General features: G+C 31.7%; 1 protein-coding gene across 1 annotated transcript in view; it reads right to left on the bottom strand.

Annotated features, from left to right (window-relative positions):
• LOC134692800 (uncharacterized) overlaps positions 1-20,621 on the bottom strand; it is a 34,547-nt gene extending 13,926 nt beyond the window's left edge. Inside the window, exons 1-4 of the mRNA XM_063553353.1 lie at positions 20,517-20,621; positions 17,542-17,745; positions 7,484-7,644; positions 5,846-6,044 (exon numbers count right to left, since the gene is read on the bottom strand). Of these exons, the coding sequence (XP_063409423.1) occupies positions 5,846-6,044; positions 7,484-7,644; positions 17,542-17,745; positions 20,517-20,592 (640 nt within the window). The 5' untranslated portion in view covers positions 20,593-20,621. The remainder of the gene's footprint in view (positions 1-5,845; positions 6,045-7,483; positions 7,645-17,541; positions 17,746-20,516) is intronic.
• Between the last annotated feature and the right edge of the window lie 783 nt (positions 20,622-21,404).

Below are 21,404 nucleotides of genomic sequence, written 5' to 3'. Positions count from 1 at the left end.
TAATAACAGTTTAGGAAAGTTTAAATAACAAATTGGAATGCACAGAAAATATTAAACAAAATGTCATGGCTCTATCAATTCACTTATTTTTCATGTGCTGTGTGGCTCACCTTGTTATTTGTGCATAATCAACAAAGAACACATTTAAAACATTGTAGATGAAATAAAAGTTCATGTCGAAAACTATCTGTTTTGTTGATCTTGTATTGCTGATCATTTTGGACTGTTTAGTTTCTCTTCAGGAGTTCACAAGTTTTTGCGCAAAACACAAACAGGGTAAAAAAAAATCCTCATTTTCTAGCAAAGATTGACAGTCTACTAATTATATAACTATATCAGAAAAAATTGACTTTTTAGTAAATATTGCCTTACTTATCACTCTTGGGATTTAAAGTGTCTATAATTTATCTTTTTTTTATCATATAAAGTAAAATGCCCCCCCCCCCAAAAAAAAAAACCCCAAGGTAAAACATAATGCCCCCTCTGCTACAGTGGGGGCATAAAAATGGTAAAAATTATCATTTTAAGGGCAATAAAGACAATAAGGAGTTGTTGGGCAACTTTCCACATATATTGTCTTAATTGTAGAATTTTTTTTTGCTTGTTAAAGTTTTTATTTATCTAAATTTTATTTTTTAAGATATTTGTTGCAAATAATACACAATTATATAGACAAGTGACCTTTATTTGACATTGTTTATGTAATTGGCATTGTTATTTTAAATATAGTTAATGAATCATGCTAGAATATTCTAGATAGATAGTGAAAGTCAATGTGTATATTTATGTTTCAGAAAGTGTAAGCAAAAAATTCAGGAATTTACCCTATTACTAAAAACAGTTTGTTTAACATTTCTCTAGTTATTTGTAGTTGGTTCTAGATTTAGATTGTTCTTGTGATTTTGTTTATAAGCTAGGGTTTTTTGTAAATAAATATCATTGTAAACAAGATAAATAAGAAGGATTATTTTCCAGTTTATTCCAATATTTTTCATACTGTACATTCTGTTAATAACTGTTAGTTTTTTTATTAAAGCTATAAAAGGATTCTGTGTGAGTTAGATTTCACCAAAAAAATGCAAAATAATTGTTAAAAATTGTCATCAAAGGGCAATAACTATACAATATCATTGACCTACCACTAGTGATTCACCACAAATCTGACCTAATCACAAACTAAAACATTGTTGACTCCACCACCACTATATTATAAGGAGTTGACTGATGATTAGACCATGCAAATTTATTTCTTGAATTTGTCTTGCTGATAGTTTTTGCTATTCTAAATTTCTATTATAGTTTTCAAGAAAAAAGGCAAGAAAAATAAATAAATGGGGCCTAAATAAAAAGATTGTATGTTTGCCGTAACGCTACCGACCCAAAATAAACCTGCCGACTCAAATTCTTTTTTTGATGTTTTTTGGAAGAATTTTTTTTTCTTCAGATTTTTTTCGTGTCTGCTCTGTCATTGTATGAAACTTAATGTTTGTCGTCTTTGCGTTTGAAAGTAGCTATGAATAAGACAAAAAGAAAGCATGTAAGAGACACAGTTAATCGATATTTGAAGTTCTCTGTTTTTATCTTCTGATTTAACGAAACGTAAAGAAGTAAAACATGTGAATTGGCACAGTTTTTTTAGCTGTAGTCGTCTGTACTACAAAACCCTTACCTATATGCTCAATGTTAATTTCATTGTGAAATCGAATATCTGATAGGAATATTCAGGTAGATTTGTTCAAAACCATGAGCAATCGGATATTTTCAATGTTATTCTGACAGGAAATGGATCTGGTAGTTGCGAATTTCAATCTTGCAAGACGATTTAGTTTTTAATGAATATAAACTAGAGGCTCTAAAGAGCCTGTGTCGCTCACCTTGGTCTATGTGCATATTAAACAAAGGACACAAATGGATTCATGACAAAATTGTATTTTGGTGATGGTGATGTGTTTGAAGTTCTTACTTTACTGAACGATTTTGCTTCTTACAATTATATCTATCATGAACTTTGCCCATTAGTAACAGAGAACTATATTTGGTCAAAATTTACTTAAATTTACCAAATTAATGAAAATTGTTAAAAATTGACTATAAAGGGCAATAACTCCTTAAGGGGTCAATTGACCATTTAGGTCATGTTGACTTATTTGTAGATCTTACTTTGCTGAACATTATTGCTGTTTACAGTTTATCGCTATCTATAATGGTATTCAAGATAACCAAAAACGGCAAAATTTCTTTAAAAATTACCAATTGGAGGGCAGCAACCCAACAACCAGTTGTCCAATTCATCTGAAAAATTCAGGGCAGATAGATATTGACTTGATTAACAATTTAACTTCTTGTCAGATTTGCTCTAGATGCTTTGGTTTCATAGTTATAAGCAAAAAACTGCATTTTACCCCTATGTTCTATTTTTAGCCGTGGCGGCCATCTTGGTTGAATGGCCAGGTCATTGTTGACTTATTTGTAGATCTTACTTTGTTGAACATTATTGCTGTTTACAATTTATCTCTATCTATAATAATATTCAAGATAATAACCAAAAACAGCAAAATTTCCTCAAAATTACCAATTCAGGGGCAGCAACCCAACAACCGATTGACCGATTCATCTGAAAATTTCAGGGCAGATAGTTCTTGACCTGATAAACATTTTTATCCCTTGTCAGATTTCCTCAAAATGCTTTGGTTTTTGAGTTATAAGCCAAAAACTGCATTTTACCCCTATGTTCTGTTTTTAGCGGTGGCGGCCATCTTGGTTGGTTAACAAGGTCACGCCACACATTTTTTATACTAAATACCCCAAAGATGATTGTGGCCAAGTTTGGATTAATTTGGCCAAGTAGTTTCAGAGGAGAAGATTTTTGTAAAAGATTACTTTAATTAACGAAAAATGGTTAAAAATTGACTATAAAGGGCAATAACTCGTAAACGGGTCAACTGACCATTTTGGTCATGTTGACTTATTTGTAGATCTTACTTTGCTGAACATTATTGCTGTTTACAGTTTATCTCTAACTATAATAATATTCAAGATAATAACCAAAAACAGCAAAATTTCTTCAAAATTACCAATTCAGGGGCAGCAACCCAACAACCGATTGACCGATTCATCTGAAAATTTCAGGGCAGATAGATCTTGACCTGATAAACATTTTTACCCCATGTCAGATTTGCTCTAAATGCTTTGGTTTTTGAGTTATAAGCCAAAAACTGCATTTTACCCCTATGTTCTATTTTTAGCCGTGGCGGCCATCTTGGTTGGTTGACCGGGTCACGCCACACATTTTTAAACTAGATACCCCAATGATGATTGTGGCCAAGTTTGGTTTGATTTGGCCCAGTTGTTTCAGAGGAGAAGATTTTTGTAAAAGTTAACGAAGACGGACGACGACGACGGACGACGACGGACGACGGACGCCAAGTGATGAGAAAAGCTCACTTGGCCCTTCGGGCCAGGTGAGCTAAAAAGGAATTATTTCTTGATAGATTGTTGTCTTTAATTATAATCTTTCTATATCGTGTGAATAAGATGCCCTTTTACACAAATAGTTCAAATTTACAAGTCTCAGTTGACAAGATCAGTACGTTGCTGTTTGGGAGAATTTGATAAAACTATAATTGCTCACAGCATCAGAAATATAATCTTAACTGAATGCAACTCCTTCTCAATTATTTATTACAATATAAATATAAATCCCCTTTGAAAAGAGAAATCTGACTTTTGTCAGAAATATTTTTTTCACATATGCAAAAGTAGTAAATATGGACGCCATATTGGATTTTTATACAAATTTGTGAGGAAGCCTCCAGAATCTTGACCTAAAAATAAATAGTCTCCAGAAAACGTTAACTTTATGCAACAATATTTTATCAATAATGATTATTTAAAAAAACAAAACTTGATTATTTACAGAAATAAAATTATAACAAATACGTTTTTAGTTTGGAGATTCTACAGAACATACTTTGATCTATTTATAGCCAAATTAATTTACTTGTGTGATAATGTGAAATATATTTTTTTTTTTAAAACAAAAAAAGACACAAACTATGGATGGAAGATAATAATTCATATAAATATTTTAGGACATTCAATCTATTTTAATAGATATAGAATTTAAAACTGCAAACAAATTTCATCATTACATATAATCTGACAGCTGATATTTTTTTTACTTAAACATCGTGTTGATGTAACTGTGGAAAATCAATTCATTAATACACCAGCCCTTTCACACATATAGCAATTGTCAGGGTTATAAACATCTCAGGATACAAATCGTATATAATAGAAGACTTATTTATTTATACAGGTTTTAAATGCATGGCTTTTGGTTGTATCTACAAAGGTTGGACAGAAAACAAAGATATACTGTTTTAATATTTTCATTCAAATTCTGAAAAAAAAAGAATTTGCCTACCTACCAACCCACACCCAGTCATCATGTGTCGGGTTTGGGCAAACTGAAATATTTTTAATTGTGGCCTGGTGAATCTTGTCCATGGGACACAGATGATTTCCCCACTTGTGTATAATGTTATAAAGGGACATAACTCAAGATCTGTAAAAGTGACACTACCCAAATTTGTACTTGATCTGAGTTTTGTGGTAATAGGCGTTGTGTATACATTTTATAACACTTGAGGAAAACTTAAGTTAGAGAACAGAAATGAAAAATTAAGCAATTTTCCAGTTGTAAAGAGGCATTACTCTAGAGATTTGAAAGTGACATCACCAAAATTGTAAATTGATCTGTGTTTTGGGGTAATTAGCATTATGCATAACATTTGATTGAAGCAAACTAAAGTTAGAGAACAGAAACGAAAAATTCAGCAATATTTGCATTTGTAAAGGGGCAGAACTCTAGAATTTCAGCATAAGTGAAACCATCAAAATTCAAACTTGATGTGTGTTTTCTAGTAATAAGCATTGTGAAAAGGTTTCATAATATTTGGTTGAGGCAAACTAAAGTTAGAGAACGGAAACAAAATTCAGCAATATTTTCATTTGTAAAGGGGCATAACTTGATAGAAAAAAAATTGACACCAAAAAAATTCGAACTTGATCTGTGTTTTGTGGTATTAAATAAGGATTGTGTATAAGTTTCATATTATTTGGTTGAGGCAAACTAAATTTAGAGAATGAAGACCAATTATGGAACGTAAAGATGGACAAAGGTAAAACTTAATGCCCCCTCTGCTAGGTCCGGAGCATAAAAATGTAAAATTTGACATTAAAGGGAAATATCTCCTATGTGAAGTTTACTGACAGTTTTTGGCAAAAACATTGGTATAGCTCAACATTTTTGCTTTGGTCTGATTTTCTGAATTTATAACAGTTTTCAAAATAATAGACAAAACTTATATTTTGCCTATATTATTTCCTATTTTTATTATCTCAGCCATGTTAGTCATCTTGACTGGCAGGCAAAGTCATCAGACACTTTGTTTTAACTAAGTACCTAATTACTAAATAAACAACGACAATGATGATGATGGATGACAAGAGACGAATGCCAAGTCATGAGAAAAGCTCACTTGGTCTTTTACTTTTAAGCCAGGTGAGCTGGAAATGTGCATACATGGTGCAATTTACTTTATATGCATGCATTAGTTCAATAATTTTAACATTAAACATTAAAATTACAAGAAACATGTTTCAGATTACCTTAATATGTAACTTATATTATCATACCTCTCTGTTGCTTTACTGTATTTTTAAATATGGTTCTATATTAAGTAATGCATGTCATAGTTGGTATGTATCGAATGTCACGCAAATTACCTATAATTTAAATAAAAAGTAAATGAGAAAAATTCACCAATATATTTAACCATACCTTCTTGACAAAGTTGATACGATATCTTGTTTCTTGTACATTTCATTTTATCTAAATCAAATGTCCACTCTTGGTTTTCTTCATCTTTCAATTTGATAACCTTTTCATTTTTGAATCCAGAACCAGCTTGGTCAAGTCTTTCACAAGTAAAATCATCAAACTGCACTTTCCCATCTTGTCTATCAACATAAAACCAAATCTACAAGACATTTAAAATTACAGTGAATAATTTATTTTCGTGGTAAACAATTTTGATGCCCCACTAAAGGCCATTATGTTTTTCGGTCTATGCTTCCATTAGTGTATCTGTTAGTTTGTAAGTCTATCCTTCCGTCTGTCCCGCTTCAGGTTAATGTTTTTGGTCAAGGTAATTTTTGATGAAATTGAAGTCAAATCAACTTAAAACTTAGTACAAATGTTCCTTATGATATGATCTTTCTAATTTTAATGCCAAATAAGAATTTTGACCACAATTTCACAGTTCACTGAACATGCCTCTGTCCCACACTTATCTGCTGTTTTCAATAGACCCTTGAAATAAAGTTTAACATTAGTGACTAACTGAAAGAATGAACATAGTCAAAATATACAAATTAATAATATTTGATTTTATGATAATGAGACCAAAATATTATAAACTCTTTATAAGAGGTCCCAAATAATTGCATGCCACAGGTATCACCGCGCACATGGAAATTATACTTTAAATTTATCTTGACAACATCTACCATGAGTATGGGAACAGTATATCTAACGGGAAATGAATCTGATAGGCTTTTCAGTATAAAATTGATGAAATCTCGTACTCCACGAGACTTCCGAGATTTATAGATTTTGGTAGCGTCTGACTGAAAAAATATCAGAACTGCTCAATAAATTAACCACATAACTCTAATCATAAATAAAAAGAAGTTTTAACATAAAGTAAATATATTTTGTCATATAAAATTATCAAAATGAGTTTGATTTATTTAATGTAAAGTGATTTATAATTGTTAGGAAATTTGAGCATCATCGCGGCAATCCCCGCCATTTTTTATTATCCTGTTTACATTCTGTATCATTCTGTGATGAAATGAATGCAATTTTAACAAATTTGAAATGACAGATAACAAGATTTATACTCTTGCATCACTATAAAACTAGTTTGAATGACATTTTATTGATATTATCAGAAATTATTAGGATAATAGCAAGTCCGTATTAAACACATGTCCGTTTCAGTATCGAATCTTTATTACCTATGACCTGACGATAAAATCAACTACAATTAGTTAGTGTCAAGTCCCATCAATATATATGTTCCTGCATGAGTACAGATAAATTCAATAACGAGTTGAGAATAAGAATTCAGATTATAAAGCCAGCGGAGAGCATAAATTCATAATGTGATTGGTTTGAGCAATTTGCATAAGTCATGGGATTTGCAAGAGGGTTATCATCAGAAAAGTTATGTATATTCCAAAGTAATAAATAAAATAGTCAAGCTTTAAAATTGGAGATATAAATATATACTTTCAACTGGCTTCTTCTATTCACAGTCAATTATATAAATCTGTCTGTGACCCCGCAGTCAGCGGTCTAAGGTTCACTTATTGCTTTTCTTTTTTTTAAAGAAAGCAACTTGTTTTTGATTACCTTTTGTTGTCGTTTTTGCTGCACTATATCAATAATTTTCTTTCTTGTTCTTGTTACATCATCACTTTTTCCTGTTATCACTAAATACTGCTGCTTATCTTTGCCTTGAAGAAATACTTTCTTCCAAGGAGGAAGTTCTCTTTGTCCAAAAATTGTTGAAGCTGAAAATACAAATTTAATAAAAGTGTAAATAAACAGCTGCACCATGAGCACATGATACGCCCGACGTCTTTTGTGGAAGTTATATGCAATAATCATAAATAGTTTCTGAGAAAGTTTTAAGCAATAACCATATATAGTTTATGAGACACGACGGGAAACCCCACACCCTGGTTTTTTTTTTCAAAAAACTAAATATCACTATAATAAAATTTTGAATCAAAACCAAAAAGTATACAGATCTTTAGATTTATATAACAAAGAAGTGTGTAAAGTTTTAAGCAATAATCATAGATTATTTTTGAGATAGGGCGCGACATGTAAAAAAAACCTCCCCTGTTTAACAAAATTCTCAATAACTCAAAAATAAAATTTTTAATCATCACCAAAAAGTATACAGATCTTTAGATCAATATATATAACAAAGAAGTGTGTAAAGTTTTAAGCAATAATCATAAATTGTTACAGAGATACGGCACAACATGTAAAAAAAAACTCCCCTTTTTTTACAAAATACAAAATCACTCAAAAATTAAATTTTGAATCATCATCAAAAAGTATACAGATCTTAAGATTAATATAACAAAGACATGTGTAAAGTTTGTAGCAATAATCATAAATCGATTTTGAGATATTGCATGACATGTAAAAAAAAACTCCCCCTTTTTTACAAAATACTCAATAACTCAAAAATTAAATTTTGAATCAATACCAAAAAGTATTCAGATCTTTAGATGAATATAACAAAGACATGTGTAAAGTTTTAAGCAATAATCATAAATCGTTTTTGAGATATGGTGCGACATGTGAAAAAAACACACCCCTGTTTTAGTTACAAAGTGCCGTAACTCAAAAAGTTTTAATCTTATTTTCACCAAAAAGTATACAGATCATTTGACTATCATAAGAAACAACTATTTTAAGTTTGATGAAATTTGGATAAGTCGTTCTCAAGTTATGTTTACGCCGGACAGACAGACAGACAGACAGACAGACAGACAGACAGACAGACAGACAGACAGACAGACAGACAGACAGACAGACGGAGGGACGGACACCAGACATTTGTATACCATAATACATCCCCTCAAAATTTTGACGGACGTATAAAAAGCAAAACAAACAAAAATATCAAACTCCAAGGAAAATTTAACAAGCATTCTGGAGTATTGCATGGCAATTCCTAGTCCCCTCTTGGTTAAGAATTCATTGTACAGTATCAAAATATTGCTAACTTGATCTAAAACTTGTCATGGTGTAAACTATATATATAACAATGTCAAATATCAAGTCAACATATATTCAAGCATGATGGACAAAAGTGTAGAACCTGATTATTTGAGTAAATTTTCGAAGTCCAAGGACCATAACTAAGGGTCGAAATTAGCCCTGATCAGATGGTCCTGGACCAGTATAACTTGAGTCGCACCAGTAAATATTTGTTGATAAAAATCACTGATTGCATTACAATCTTGGTTTGTTTACAAAAGGTTTAATATGCGAAATTAATTACATGGTACCGAGGGGTAATAAGTATTACAATTGTTAATATCTTGGGTGAAAGTCATCCAAAACATCACAAAATGTGGAAATGCTCATGAACAATCAGAACAGCACAAAAAATTTACTGCAATAAACAAGAGGAAAACACCACACTGTTTGCCTTAAATTAGTGGAGAATAAAGGTTTTTTTCCCTGGAGAAGAATCCCAATTTGAAAAAAATGGCTTTAAATTATTCCCAAAAAGACTACTTTTTCACCAAACAGTGCAGTCTCAGTAGTAATTGTGCATGAAATCAAAATGAAAAAACTCATTTAAACATTTGTCATGCCTAAAATAACTATATGTGCACATTTAAGGCTCTATTTAGGTATCATGACTGACAAAAGGGGGTCTTATTTTAAAGCAGGGTTTGACTCTTGAAAATGGGTCTGTAAATTAAAGTTTCAGTCAAATTCATGGTTTATTATAAATTTCCCAATTTGATGAACATGATGCATATTTTCCCAATAAAAAAAGGTAGAGGTAGTTTTGAAAAAAGCCAACAATATCACTACCATACAGTCATTTGATCAGGTCCCAGCTATTGAAATGTGGAAAATTTCTGGACAGCACCCCAGACCACCCATTCAGACACCCTATGGTACAGAAAATCATTGAGATTATCAAATGCTTAATCAAAATCAGGATCAAGACTCTCTCTTTTTCTTGTCCAACATATGTAAAAGAAAGCATGAAAATCTATCATTTATAATTATAGTGCTTGTCATATGAATGACATTTTTGCAGAACCAGCAGATTTGGATCCTGACCAGTAGACTTTTCAGTCCACTGGTACGGCTAGCCAGTATACAAAAAAGCTTTTAACTCGACCTCTGACTATAACTCTGCATAAAATTATCAGACTGGAACAAATTTACAATTTGATCTGTAACTTGTCATGATAAAACTATTTACCAAATATCAAATCAATATCATCAAGCATAACAAACCAGATGCTCCGCAGGGCGCAGCTTAATACGACCCCAGAGGTTGAACCCTGAACGGTTGAAGAAAGTATGGACTCTACATTCAAGCTGGATTCAGCTCGAAATTTGGATTGTGATTAAATAGTTGACACAGCATAGGTTTCTGACACAGAATGAATGTGGTCTTATGAACTTAAAATTTTTGTTTTGCCTTTGAGCAATTCACTATGCTGTTGAATAATAATCCTCTCAAAAAAATATTTGAAGAAATTTTATTTTTATTTATGAAATCTCAAATGAGAAAAACTTTCCCTAATTCCAAAACTGATCTCAATTCAAATTTCTAATGGAGTTTGCAACAATAACTGCTCATTTAAATACATCATAAAATATTAAAATGTAAAAAAAAAAGTGCTTGTTATCACTGAATGGTAAAGATTGTTTTAATTTATCAGTTGGTAGTAATGGTGAAAATACATTGATGATTGTATAAAACAATGATTTAAGTTGATTCAACTACTATTCTGGACAAAGAAAGATAACTCAAATTTACAAAGAATATTGAAAATAATCTTGCTATTGCACAAATATCTATTCTGGACAAAGAAAGATAACTCCAATTGAAAATTGATTGTTATTGCACAATATTGTGAAATTAGATATTTCTTGCTATTGCGCAATACTGACAATTGAAAATATCTTGCTATTGCACAAATATCTATTCTGGACAAAGAAAGATAACTCCAATTGAAAATTGATTGCTATTGCACAATATTGTGAAATTAGATATTTCTTGCTATTGCGCAATACTGTCAATTGAAGATTTCTTGCTATTGAACAATTCTGTGCAATTGAAAATTTCTTGCTATTGCACAATACTGTACAATTAAAGAAGATTTATTGCTATTGCTGGATACTGTGCAATTGAAAATTTCTTGCTATTGCACAATACTTAATATAATAATTTTGAATTCTGATTTAAACCAACTTGAAAACTTTGCCCATAATCAAAAACTAAGTACATGTTTAGATTCAGCATATCAAAGAAGCCCAAGAATTTATTTTTTGTTAAAATCAAACTTAGTTTAATTTTGGACCCTTTGGACCTTAATGAAGACCAATTTGAAAACGGGACCTAAAATTAAGAATCTACTAACACAGTTAGATTTGGCATATCAAAGAACCCCAATTATTCAATTTTTGATGAAATCAAACAAAGTTTAATTTGGACCCCGATTTGGACCAACATGAAAACTGGGCCAATAATAAAAAATCTAAGTACCTTTTTAGATTCAGCATATCAAAGAACCCCAAAGATTCAATTTTTGGTAAAATCAAACTAAGTTTAATTTTGGACCCTTTGGACCTTAATGTAGACCAATTTGAAAACGGGACCAAAAATTAAAAATCTACATACACAGTTAGATTCGGCATATCAAAGAACCCCAATTATTCAATTTTTGATGAAATCAAACAAAGTTTAGTTTTGGACCCTTTGGGCCCCTTTTTCCCAAACTGTTAGTACCAAAACTCCCAAAATCAATCCCAACCTTCCTTTTGTGTTCAAAAACCTTGTATTTAAATGTCATTGATTTCTATTTACATACACTAAAGTTATTGTGCAAAAACCAAGAATAATGCTTATTTGGGCCCTTTTTTGGCCTCTTATTCCTAAACAGTTAGACCAAATACTCCCAAAATCAATCCCAACCATCCTTTTGTGATCATAAACCTTGTGTCAAAATTTCATAGATTTCTATTTACTTAAACTAAAGTTATAGTGAGAAAACCAAGAAAATGCTTATTTGGGCCCTTTTTGGCACCTTATTCCTAAAATATTGGGACCAAAACTACCAAAATCAATCCCAGCTATCCTTTTGTGGTCATAAACCTTGTGTTATAATTTCATACATTTCTATTTACTTTTACTAAAGTAAGAGTGCGAAAACTAAAAGTATTCTGACAACGACGACGACAACAACGCAGACGACGACGCCAACGTGATAGCAATATACGACGAAAAAAAATTTCAAATTTTGCGGTCGTAAAAAAATGGAGGCTCTCAAGAGCCTGTGTCACTCACCTTGGTCTATGTGCATATTAAACAAAGGACACAAATGGATTCATGACAAAATTGTATTTTGGTGATGGTGATGTGTTTGAAGTTCTTACTTTACTGAACGATTTTGCTTCTTACAATTATATCTATAATGAACTTTGCCCATTAGTAACAGAGAACTATATTTGGTAAAAATTCTCATAAATTTACCAAATTAATGAAAATTGTTAAAAATTGACTATAAAGGGCAATAACTCCTTAAGGGGTCAATTGACCATTTGGGTCATGTTGACTTATTTGTAGATCTTACTTTGCTAGACATTATTGCTGTTTACAGTTTATCTCTATCTATAATAATATTCAAGATAACCAAAAACAGCAAAATTTCTTTAAAAATTACCAATTGGAGGGCAGCAACCCAACAACCAGTTGTCCAATTCAGCTGAAAAACCAGATGCTCCGCAGGGCGTAGCTTTATACGACCGCAGAGGTTGAACCCTGAACGGTTGGGGCAAGTATGGACACAACATTCAAGCTGGATTCCGCTCTAAATTTGGATTGTGATTAAATAGTTGACACAGCATAGGTTTCTGACACAGAATGAATGTATTCAAATGAACTTAAAATTTTTGTTTTCTCTTAGAGCAATTCACTATGCTGTTGAATATTAATCCTCTCAAAAAAATGTTTGAAGAAATTTTCTTTTTATTTATGAAATTTCAAATGAGAAAAATTGAACTCAATTTTTTAATCACATCCCCCTTTCCCTTATTCCAAAACTAATTTCAATTAAAATATTCTAATGGAGTTTGCAACAATTACTACTCATTTAAATACATCATAAAATATTAAGATGTAAAAAAACTGCTTGTTATCACTGAATGGTAAAGATTATCTAAATTTATCAGTTGGTAGTAAAAAGTGAATATACATTGTATATTGTATATAACAATATACAATGTAACAAAAGATTTAAGTTAATTCTGGACAAAGAAAGATAACTCCAATTAAAAAAAATTCTTGCAGATATTTCTTGCTTACTATACTGGACAAAGAAAGATAACTCTTAATTAAAAAAAAAATTGCTATTTCACAATATTGTGAAATTAGATATTTCTTGCCATTGCACAATACTGTGCAATTGAAAAGACTTGCTATTGCATAATACTTAATATAATAATTTTAGATCCTGATTTGGACCAACTTGAAAACTGGGCCCATAATCAAAAATCTAAGTACATGTTTAGATTCAGCATATCAAAGAGGCCCAAGAATTTAATTTTTGTTAAAATCAAACTTAGTTTAATTTTGGACCCTTTGCACTTTAATTTAGACCAATTTAAAAACTGGACCAAAAATTAAGAATCTACATACACAGTTAGATTTGGCATATCAATGAACCCCAATTATTCAATTTTTGATGAAATCAAACAATGTTTAATTTTGGACCTCGATTTGGGCCAACTTGAAAACTGGGCCAATAATCAAAAATCTAAGTACATTTTTAGATTCAGCATATCAAAGAACCCCAAGATTTCAATTTTTGTTAAAATCAAACTAAGTTTAATTTTGGACCCTTTGGACCTTAATGTAGACCAATTTGAAAAGGGGACCAAAAATTAAGAATTAACATACACAGTTAGATTCCGCATATTAAAGAACCCCAATTATTCAATTTTGATGAAATCAAACAAAGTTTAATTTTGGACCCTTTGGGCCCCTTTTTCCGTAACTGTTGGGACCAAAACTCCAAAAATCAATACCAACCTTCCTTTTATAGTCATAAACCTTGTGTTTAAATTTCATAGATTTCTATTTACTTATACTAACGTTATGGTGCAAAAACCTATGAAAAATGCTTATTTGGGTCCCTTTTTGGCCCCTTTTTCCTAAACTGTTTGGACCTAAACTCCCAAAATCAATACCAACCTTCCTTTTGTGGTCATAAACATTGTGTTTAAATTTCATTGATTTCTGTTCACTTAAACAAAAGTTATTGTACAAAAAGCAAGAATAATGCTAATTTGGGCCCGTTTTTGGCCCCTCATTCCTAAACTGTTGAAACCAAAACTCCCAAAATCAATCCCAACCTTTCTTTTGTGGTCATAAACCTTGTGTCAAAATTTCATAGATTTCTATTAACTTAAACTAAAGTTATAGTGCGAAAACCAAAAAAATGCTTATTTGGGCCCTTTTTGGCCCCTAATTCCTAAAATGTTGGGACCAAAACTCCCAAAATCAATACCAGCCTTCCTTTTATGGTCATAAACCTTGTGTTAAAATTTCATAGATTTCTATTCACTTTTACTAAAGTTAGAGTGCGCAAACTAAAAGTATTCGGACGACGACGACAACGACGACGACGCCAACGTGATAGCAATATACAATGAAATTTTTTTCAAAATTTGCGGTCGTATAATTAGGGCAGATAGATATTGACTTGATTAACATTTTAACTTCTTGTCAGATTTGCTCTAAATGCTTTGGTTTCATAGTTATAAGCCAAAAACTGCATTTTACCCCTATGTTCTATTTTTAGCCTTAGGGGCCATCTTGGTTGAATGGCCAGGTCATCGGACACATTTTCAAACTAGATACCCCAAAGATGATTGTGGCCTAGGGTGCAATCAACAGTTTTTTTCTATGACGTCACATTTTTAGGGACCATGCATAAGTGACCCTTAGTGGTGGACTGATAAATAAAGATACTTGTATAAAACTTGATATCAATGGAATCAGAATGTTCTCTAGTTTATAATGAAATAAAAATAATGTGTACTTTTAATATATTAAAAACATTCCATCCAATGAACATGGGGGAAAAAAGCTCTAATTTTGACAGAAAAAACTTGAAACCAGGTCATGTGCACAGACATGAAGACATGATCCATGCACGTTTTTCATAATCAAAACTGTATGAAATTTGTAGTTTTTTACCTGGCCCTTCAAAAAAATCTTGTTTCAGGGTACGGTTTCCTGCTCCGAAAAGAGCTACAGTGGCTGCAAATAAGTTTTCAATTTTCACTGCCAAAAAACCAGGATGTTTACAAAGTTGTCTCCCCTCAAAACATGTAAAGTTAATTTAATTTTTAAAAATATTTCAATCATTCTACCTTGTTTAATTGAAAGCTAATTAACTATTTTTTACAATCAAACACAAAAAACATGATACTTTTGCACCAATTGAGTTAATAAACAGGGGTTTCCCTCCATGGTTATTTTTAGTCAGGGAATAACCCCTAGTTTTTTATACGAAACTGTTTATAGCACCCCTAGTAGTTTAGTGGAGATTTTGTAAAAGATTACTTAGATTTATGAAAAATGGTTAACACTTGACTTTAAAGGGCAATAACTCCTAAAGGGTTCAACTGACCATTTCGATCATGTTGACTTATTTGTAAATCTAACTTTGCTGAACATTACTGATGTTTACAGTTTATCTCTATCTATAATAATATTCAAGATAATAACCAAAAACAGCAAAATTTCCTCAAAATTACCAATTCAGGGGCAGCAACCCATGGATCAACAATGGGTTGACTGATTTAACTGAAAATTTCAGGGCAGATAGATCTTGACCTGATAAAACATTTTTATCCCATGTCAGATTTCCTCATATTGCTTTGGTTTTTGAGTTATAAGCCAAAAACTGCATTTTACCCCTATGTTCTATTTTTAGCCCTGGGGGCCATGTTGGTTGAATGGCCAGGTCATCGGACACATTTTTCAAACTAGATACCCCAAAGATGATTGTGGCCTAGTAGTTTCAGTGGAGATTTTGTAAAAGATTACTTAGATTTATGAAAAAATGGTTAAAACTTGACTATAAAGGGCAATAACTCCTAAAGGGGTCAACTGACCATTTCAGTCATCTAACTTTGCTGAACATTATTGATGTTTACAGTTAATCTCTATCTATAATAATATTCAAGATAATAACCAAAAACAGCAAAATTTCCTCAAAATTACCAATTCAGGGGCAGCAACCCAACAACGGGTTGACTGATTCAACTGAAAATTTCAGGGCAGATAGATCTTGACCTGATAAACATTTTTATCCCATGTCAGATTTCCTCAACATGCTTTGGTTTTTGAGTTATAAGCCAAAAACTGCATTTTACCCCTATGTTCTATTTTTAGCCCTGGGGGCCATCTTGGTTGAATGGCCAGGTCAACGGACACATTTTTCAAACTAGATACCCCAAAGATGATTGTGGCCTAGTAGTTTCAGTGGAGATTTTGTAAAAGATTACTTAGATTTATGAAAAAAATGGTTAAAACTTGACTATAAAGGGCAATAACTCCTAAAGGGGTCAACTGACCATTTCGGTCATCTAACTTTGCTGAACATTATTGATGTTTACAGTTTATCTCTATCTATAATAATATTCAAGATAATAACCAAAAACAGCAAAATTTCCTCAAAATTACCAATTCAGGGGCAGCAACCCAACAACGGGTTGACTGATTCAACTGAAAATTTCAGGGCAGATAGATCTTGACCTGATAAATATTTTTATTCCATGTCAGATTTCCTCAAAATGCTTTGGTTTTTGAGTTATAAGCCAAAAACTGCATTTTATCCCTATGTTCTATTTTAGCAGCGGCGGCCATCTTAGTTGGTTGACCAGGTCACGCCACACATTTTTTGAACTAGATACCCCAAAGATGATTGTGGCCAAGTTTCGTTTGATTTGGCCCAGTAGTTTCAGAGGAGAAGATTTTTGTAAAAGCTAACGCCGGATGCAAAGTGATGAGAAATTTGTCCTGTGGGTGGACACTATTTCATATCTTTTGCATCTTTTATCATATGGACAGACAGGCGGACTTACAGACAGACAGACAGACAGAGACAGAGACAGAGAAAGAGACAGAGACAGAGACAGAGACAGAGACAGAGACAGAGACAGAGAGACAGACAGACAGACAGGGACAAGAAAGAAAAGTGCAAAATCAAAACTTTACTATACACATCTAACTAATGGATATTAACTTTCATTATTCCTGTCTTAGTATAGGCATGTTCTTATGTAGAAAATGATGGATTAAACCTGGTTTTAAAGCTACTTAAACGTCTCACTTGTATGACAGTCCCATCAAATTCCATTATATTGAAAATTATGTGTGATCAAAACAAATGTATTCAAAGTTATAAAGTATGAAGAATCCTGGTCCCTACACTCTGAACCATAAAAGCTTTTTTCAAATAATAATGTTATTTGGTCTCTGGTGGAGAGCTGTTTCATTGGTAATCATACCACATCTTATTTTTATATAATGTCATTGTTAGTTTAGATGTCTTACATTCTTTTACTTTCCTTGCAGACAATATAAAAACTGTAGTCTTCAGTACCCTATATGTGTCTTTTACCTGCTTTTTTAACAAATCCAATTGCCATTCCATGTTTTCCTGACTCTTTGTCTATTCCTTTACATTTTTCTTCATGAAATCTATCAAACTGTGCTTTGTTTTTGACATATATTCTAACTATTTGCAAGTAAGGATTCTCTTGATCTTCATATACAGCCTCTCTAATTGCTTTTATGTCTTGTCCTATAGGTTTCATTCTGTTTTCTGAAAACATGAATAGGAGTCAATGAAATTTAAAATTAAGGTCCTGGTTTTTTTCTTTATCTGCAACTATTTGATTACATTTGTATAGACACTATTTAAATAGAAAAAACAAAAGATATGTGATATCCATCGATGACACAAATTGTGTAAAATTGTCTTTAAAAGTCAAAAACTTCTTAAGGGATTGATTGACAATTTTGGCATACTTGTCAACCTGTGACACCTGCTTAGAAAAATGAAATCTCAGGTCATGACGTGTACAAACTTTTTCGTGCTGAATTTCAGTAATTAGAGTACATTTTTTTTTATAATTTAATCAAAGTTTTCTTTCCAAAACATGTTCACTTGGTTAAGTAATTTAAAATTGTATTAAACATTATTTCATTGCACTTTGAAAAGATTTGATAAATTTGTGTGACACTACCTCATCTTCTTTGGTCATTGGTATTTCTACATTGTTTTACAAGTATTTCACCATCAAGTTGTAACTGGATATTCAGCCTTTGTTAAAGGAAGTAAAGATGAAAAAAATAATTTTCAACTTTTTTTATATAATTGTTTTAAGGTATGAATTTAATGAAAAGTTATATTTCAATATGTATTTGAATTTTATATGTAATAGATTTAATCTTTTTTAACAAAAAAAACGTAAATATAAGGAACAATTTTGATGGTGACAAAAAAGGGAAAGTAACTCCAGTTGAAAAATGTTTGTAAAACTGACAACAGTGAAATTTATTTACGACCTAAAGCTAACTTAAGGTAATTAGTGTTAATTTACAAAGTTTTTTGCACCAAAGCTGTCATTTGAAGCCATGCACTTAATTTGACAGTTTACACATCAAGCTGAACTTCTGTTGATGGAAGAATAACGAATTTGCCAGTTTTAAAAAAAAAAACAGTTTTGAAATCAATCTCAAGGCTTAATTAGCAGTCCAGGTGAAAATGGGTCATTTTCGTAATTCCCAGTTATTCAGTGACACGGCGGGTGTCCTGCCAGGTGATCCCTTATAATTGTGAAAATCTCAGGTCACACCCCCAGACTACCGGCCAGTTGACAGGTATGATTTTGGTCATATAAACTCTTTTATAGATCTAATATTGCTGACCATGATTTTTGCTAGCTACAGTATATCTTTATCTATTATTGTATAAAAGATAACAACAACAAAATGCAAAATACCCATAAAATTACTTATTTAGGGGCACAACCCAACATCATGTTGTCTGATACCCCCAAAACAGATTTGATCTAAGTGCTTTAGTTTCAGAGCTATAAGCCAAAAACTGCATTTTATCCCCATGTTCAATTTTAGCCATGGTGGCCATCTTGGTAGATGGACTGGGTCATCGTCCATCATGGTTAAACAAGATACCATAAGGATGATAATTTGATTTAGACCAAGTTTGGTTTCATTTGGCCTATGGCCATTAGTTTCAGAGGAGAAGATTTTTCTATGGACGACGATGGATGATAGACACCAAGTGATGAGAAAAGCTCACTTTGCCCTTTTTGGACAGTTGAACTAAAAAAAAACAGTATAAGATAATCAAATATATGCTACTTCCTGTATGTTCATTTACCACCAGGCCCAATAAGGTAGTGTTACATCTTACAAAGTCTTTTCAGATTATTTTTGCAAAGAATTCTACTCAAGCCAGTGCTACAGGCTTTAAAACTAGTGAAGTGAGAGTTTTTTTGCTCCAAGTTGATAGCCTTACTGTGACTTTGAGATGAAGAATAGCAATAAAAGCCCTGTTCATTTGCTTTTCATGTGTTTTTTATTGTGCATGTACTGATTTAAGGGCATACGATACAGTTTTGATCCTGTATTTACAGTTTGATGAAAATTTCCATATAGGTTATTTGTTGCCTGATTAAATCAAATATGTAACAAAAAATATACCTCCTTGAGATACTTTTTTAGTTAAATGAGGTCGAAATTTGGTATATTTGCTCAAAATTCTGATTTGTGTCCGTATTTTTCCTTTCGAAAGAAAGACATAAAGTTTTTTGTTTTAAAATTTAACCACAAATTGGTTTTTTGTTAAATAATTTGTAATTTCTGTATTTTATAAATATTCTAAAAATTTATGCATTTTTTATTCAGAATTATACTCATATTTATCAAATGGTCATGAATTGAGAAAAACGTCATTTTTTGCTGTACATTTAACAAAATTAAAAAAATTGCACTATTAAGTTTTATAAAATTTGGTCCACATAATCACCCTGGAAAATGAAATAAAATGTCGTTTTGAAAAATAGGGGTCCATGCACTCGTTTTCAAATTAAATCAGTTTGAATGATAAAAATCATTCGAAAAATGCATCTTTTCCTGATATATCACAGTTTGACGTCACAAAAATAAAATTTTACTTTAGCAACGTCATAACCTCCCCTGTAACTGTATCGTATGCCCTAAATGTCATGGATAGATACACAATCCTTTGTTTTTCTATTAGTAAGTAAGATAACTCTTGAAAGGTCCCTATTAACCTCAGACATGACCAGTATTTTTTTTAGGTGCACAACATTGTGTTGAAACTTCTAATTATTTGGTCAAATGACACTTTTGTAAATAACATGAAACTAAACATGTTAAAATAGAACTGTCAGACAAACATACTTTGGCCTATAATTGTAAACTTTTTATACATGATGATTTGGATGGAAGGTTGTCTCATAGTATCACACCACATCTTCTTATTTATATATATGAACACAAAAATGAAAACTAAATTCTTATGAAAAACAGAAATGAACAAACCATCAAGAATAACAGCTACTGAAGTTAATCTTAGATGATGATTTTGAAATAGACATTCAGTGATAACTTTTTTCATATCTAAGTTACTGTCTGCATGAAAAATGTATCTGCCATGATCTTGCCTCAGCTCTATGCCTTAAAAGAAAATAAAACAATCTAAATATAGTGGAGTATGACAATAAAAAAAAAACGTTTATACTATCAATATTATAATTACTGGATAAAATTGAGAATGGAAATCAGGAATGTGTCAAAGAGACAACAACCCAACCATAGAGCATACAACAGCCGAAGGTCATCAACAGGTCTTCAATGCAGCAAGAAATTCCTGCACCTGGAGGCGTCCTTCAGCTGGCCCCTAAACAAATATATATACTAGTTTAGTGATAATGAACGCCATACTAAACTCCAAATTGTACACAAGAAACTAAAAGTTAAAATAATACAAGACTATATAACAAAGGCCAGAGGCTCCTTACTTGGAACAGGTGCAAAAATGCGGCGGGGTTAAACATGTTTGTTAGATCTCAACCCAGTTTATTGGCGACACTTTAGCAAACTAGTAAACAGGTATTTTCAACCATCAAATCACTAATTGATGTTTGAGCTTCAAATACAATATAGTTATCTCCATTCTTATATAAAAACTGAAAGAAAACAAGGTTATAAAGCAAACATTTAAAATCTATCCAACTTTGTTTGGTCCATTAGTTTCAGAGTAACTATTTATCATGTAAAAAAATAATTCAACAAGAATGTGTCCAAAGTACATGGATGCCTCACTCGCGCTATTATTTTACATGTTCAATGGACCGTGAAATTGGGTAAAAAATCTAATTTGGCTGTAAAATTAGAAAGATTATATCATAAGAAATATGTGTACTTAGT

This window comes from Mytilus trossulus, chromosome 12, assembly GCF_036588685.1.
Source record: "Mytilus trossulus isolate FHL-02 chromosome 12, PNRI_Mtr1.1.1.hap1, whole genome shotgun sequence".
NCBI lineage: Eukaryota > Metazoa > Mollusca > Bivalvia > Mytilida > Mytilidae > Mytilus > Mytilus trossulus.
Note: the sequence above shows the minus strand (reverse complement) of the source record. Positions and strands in the feature narration are given on the sequence as shown.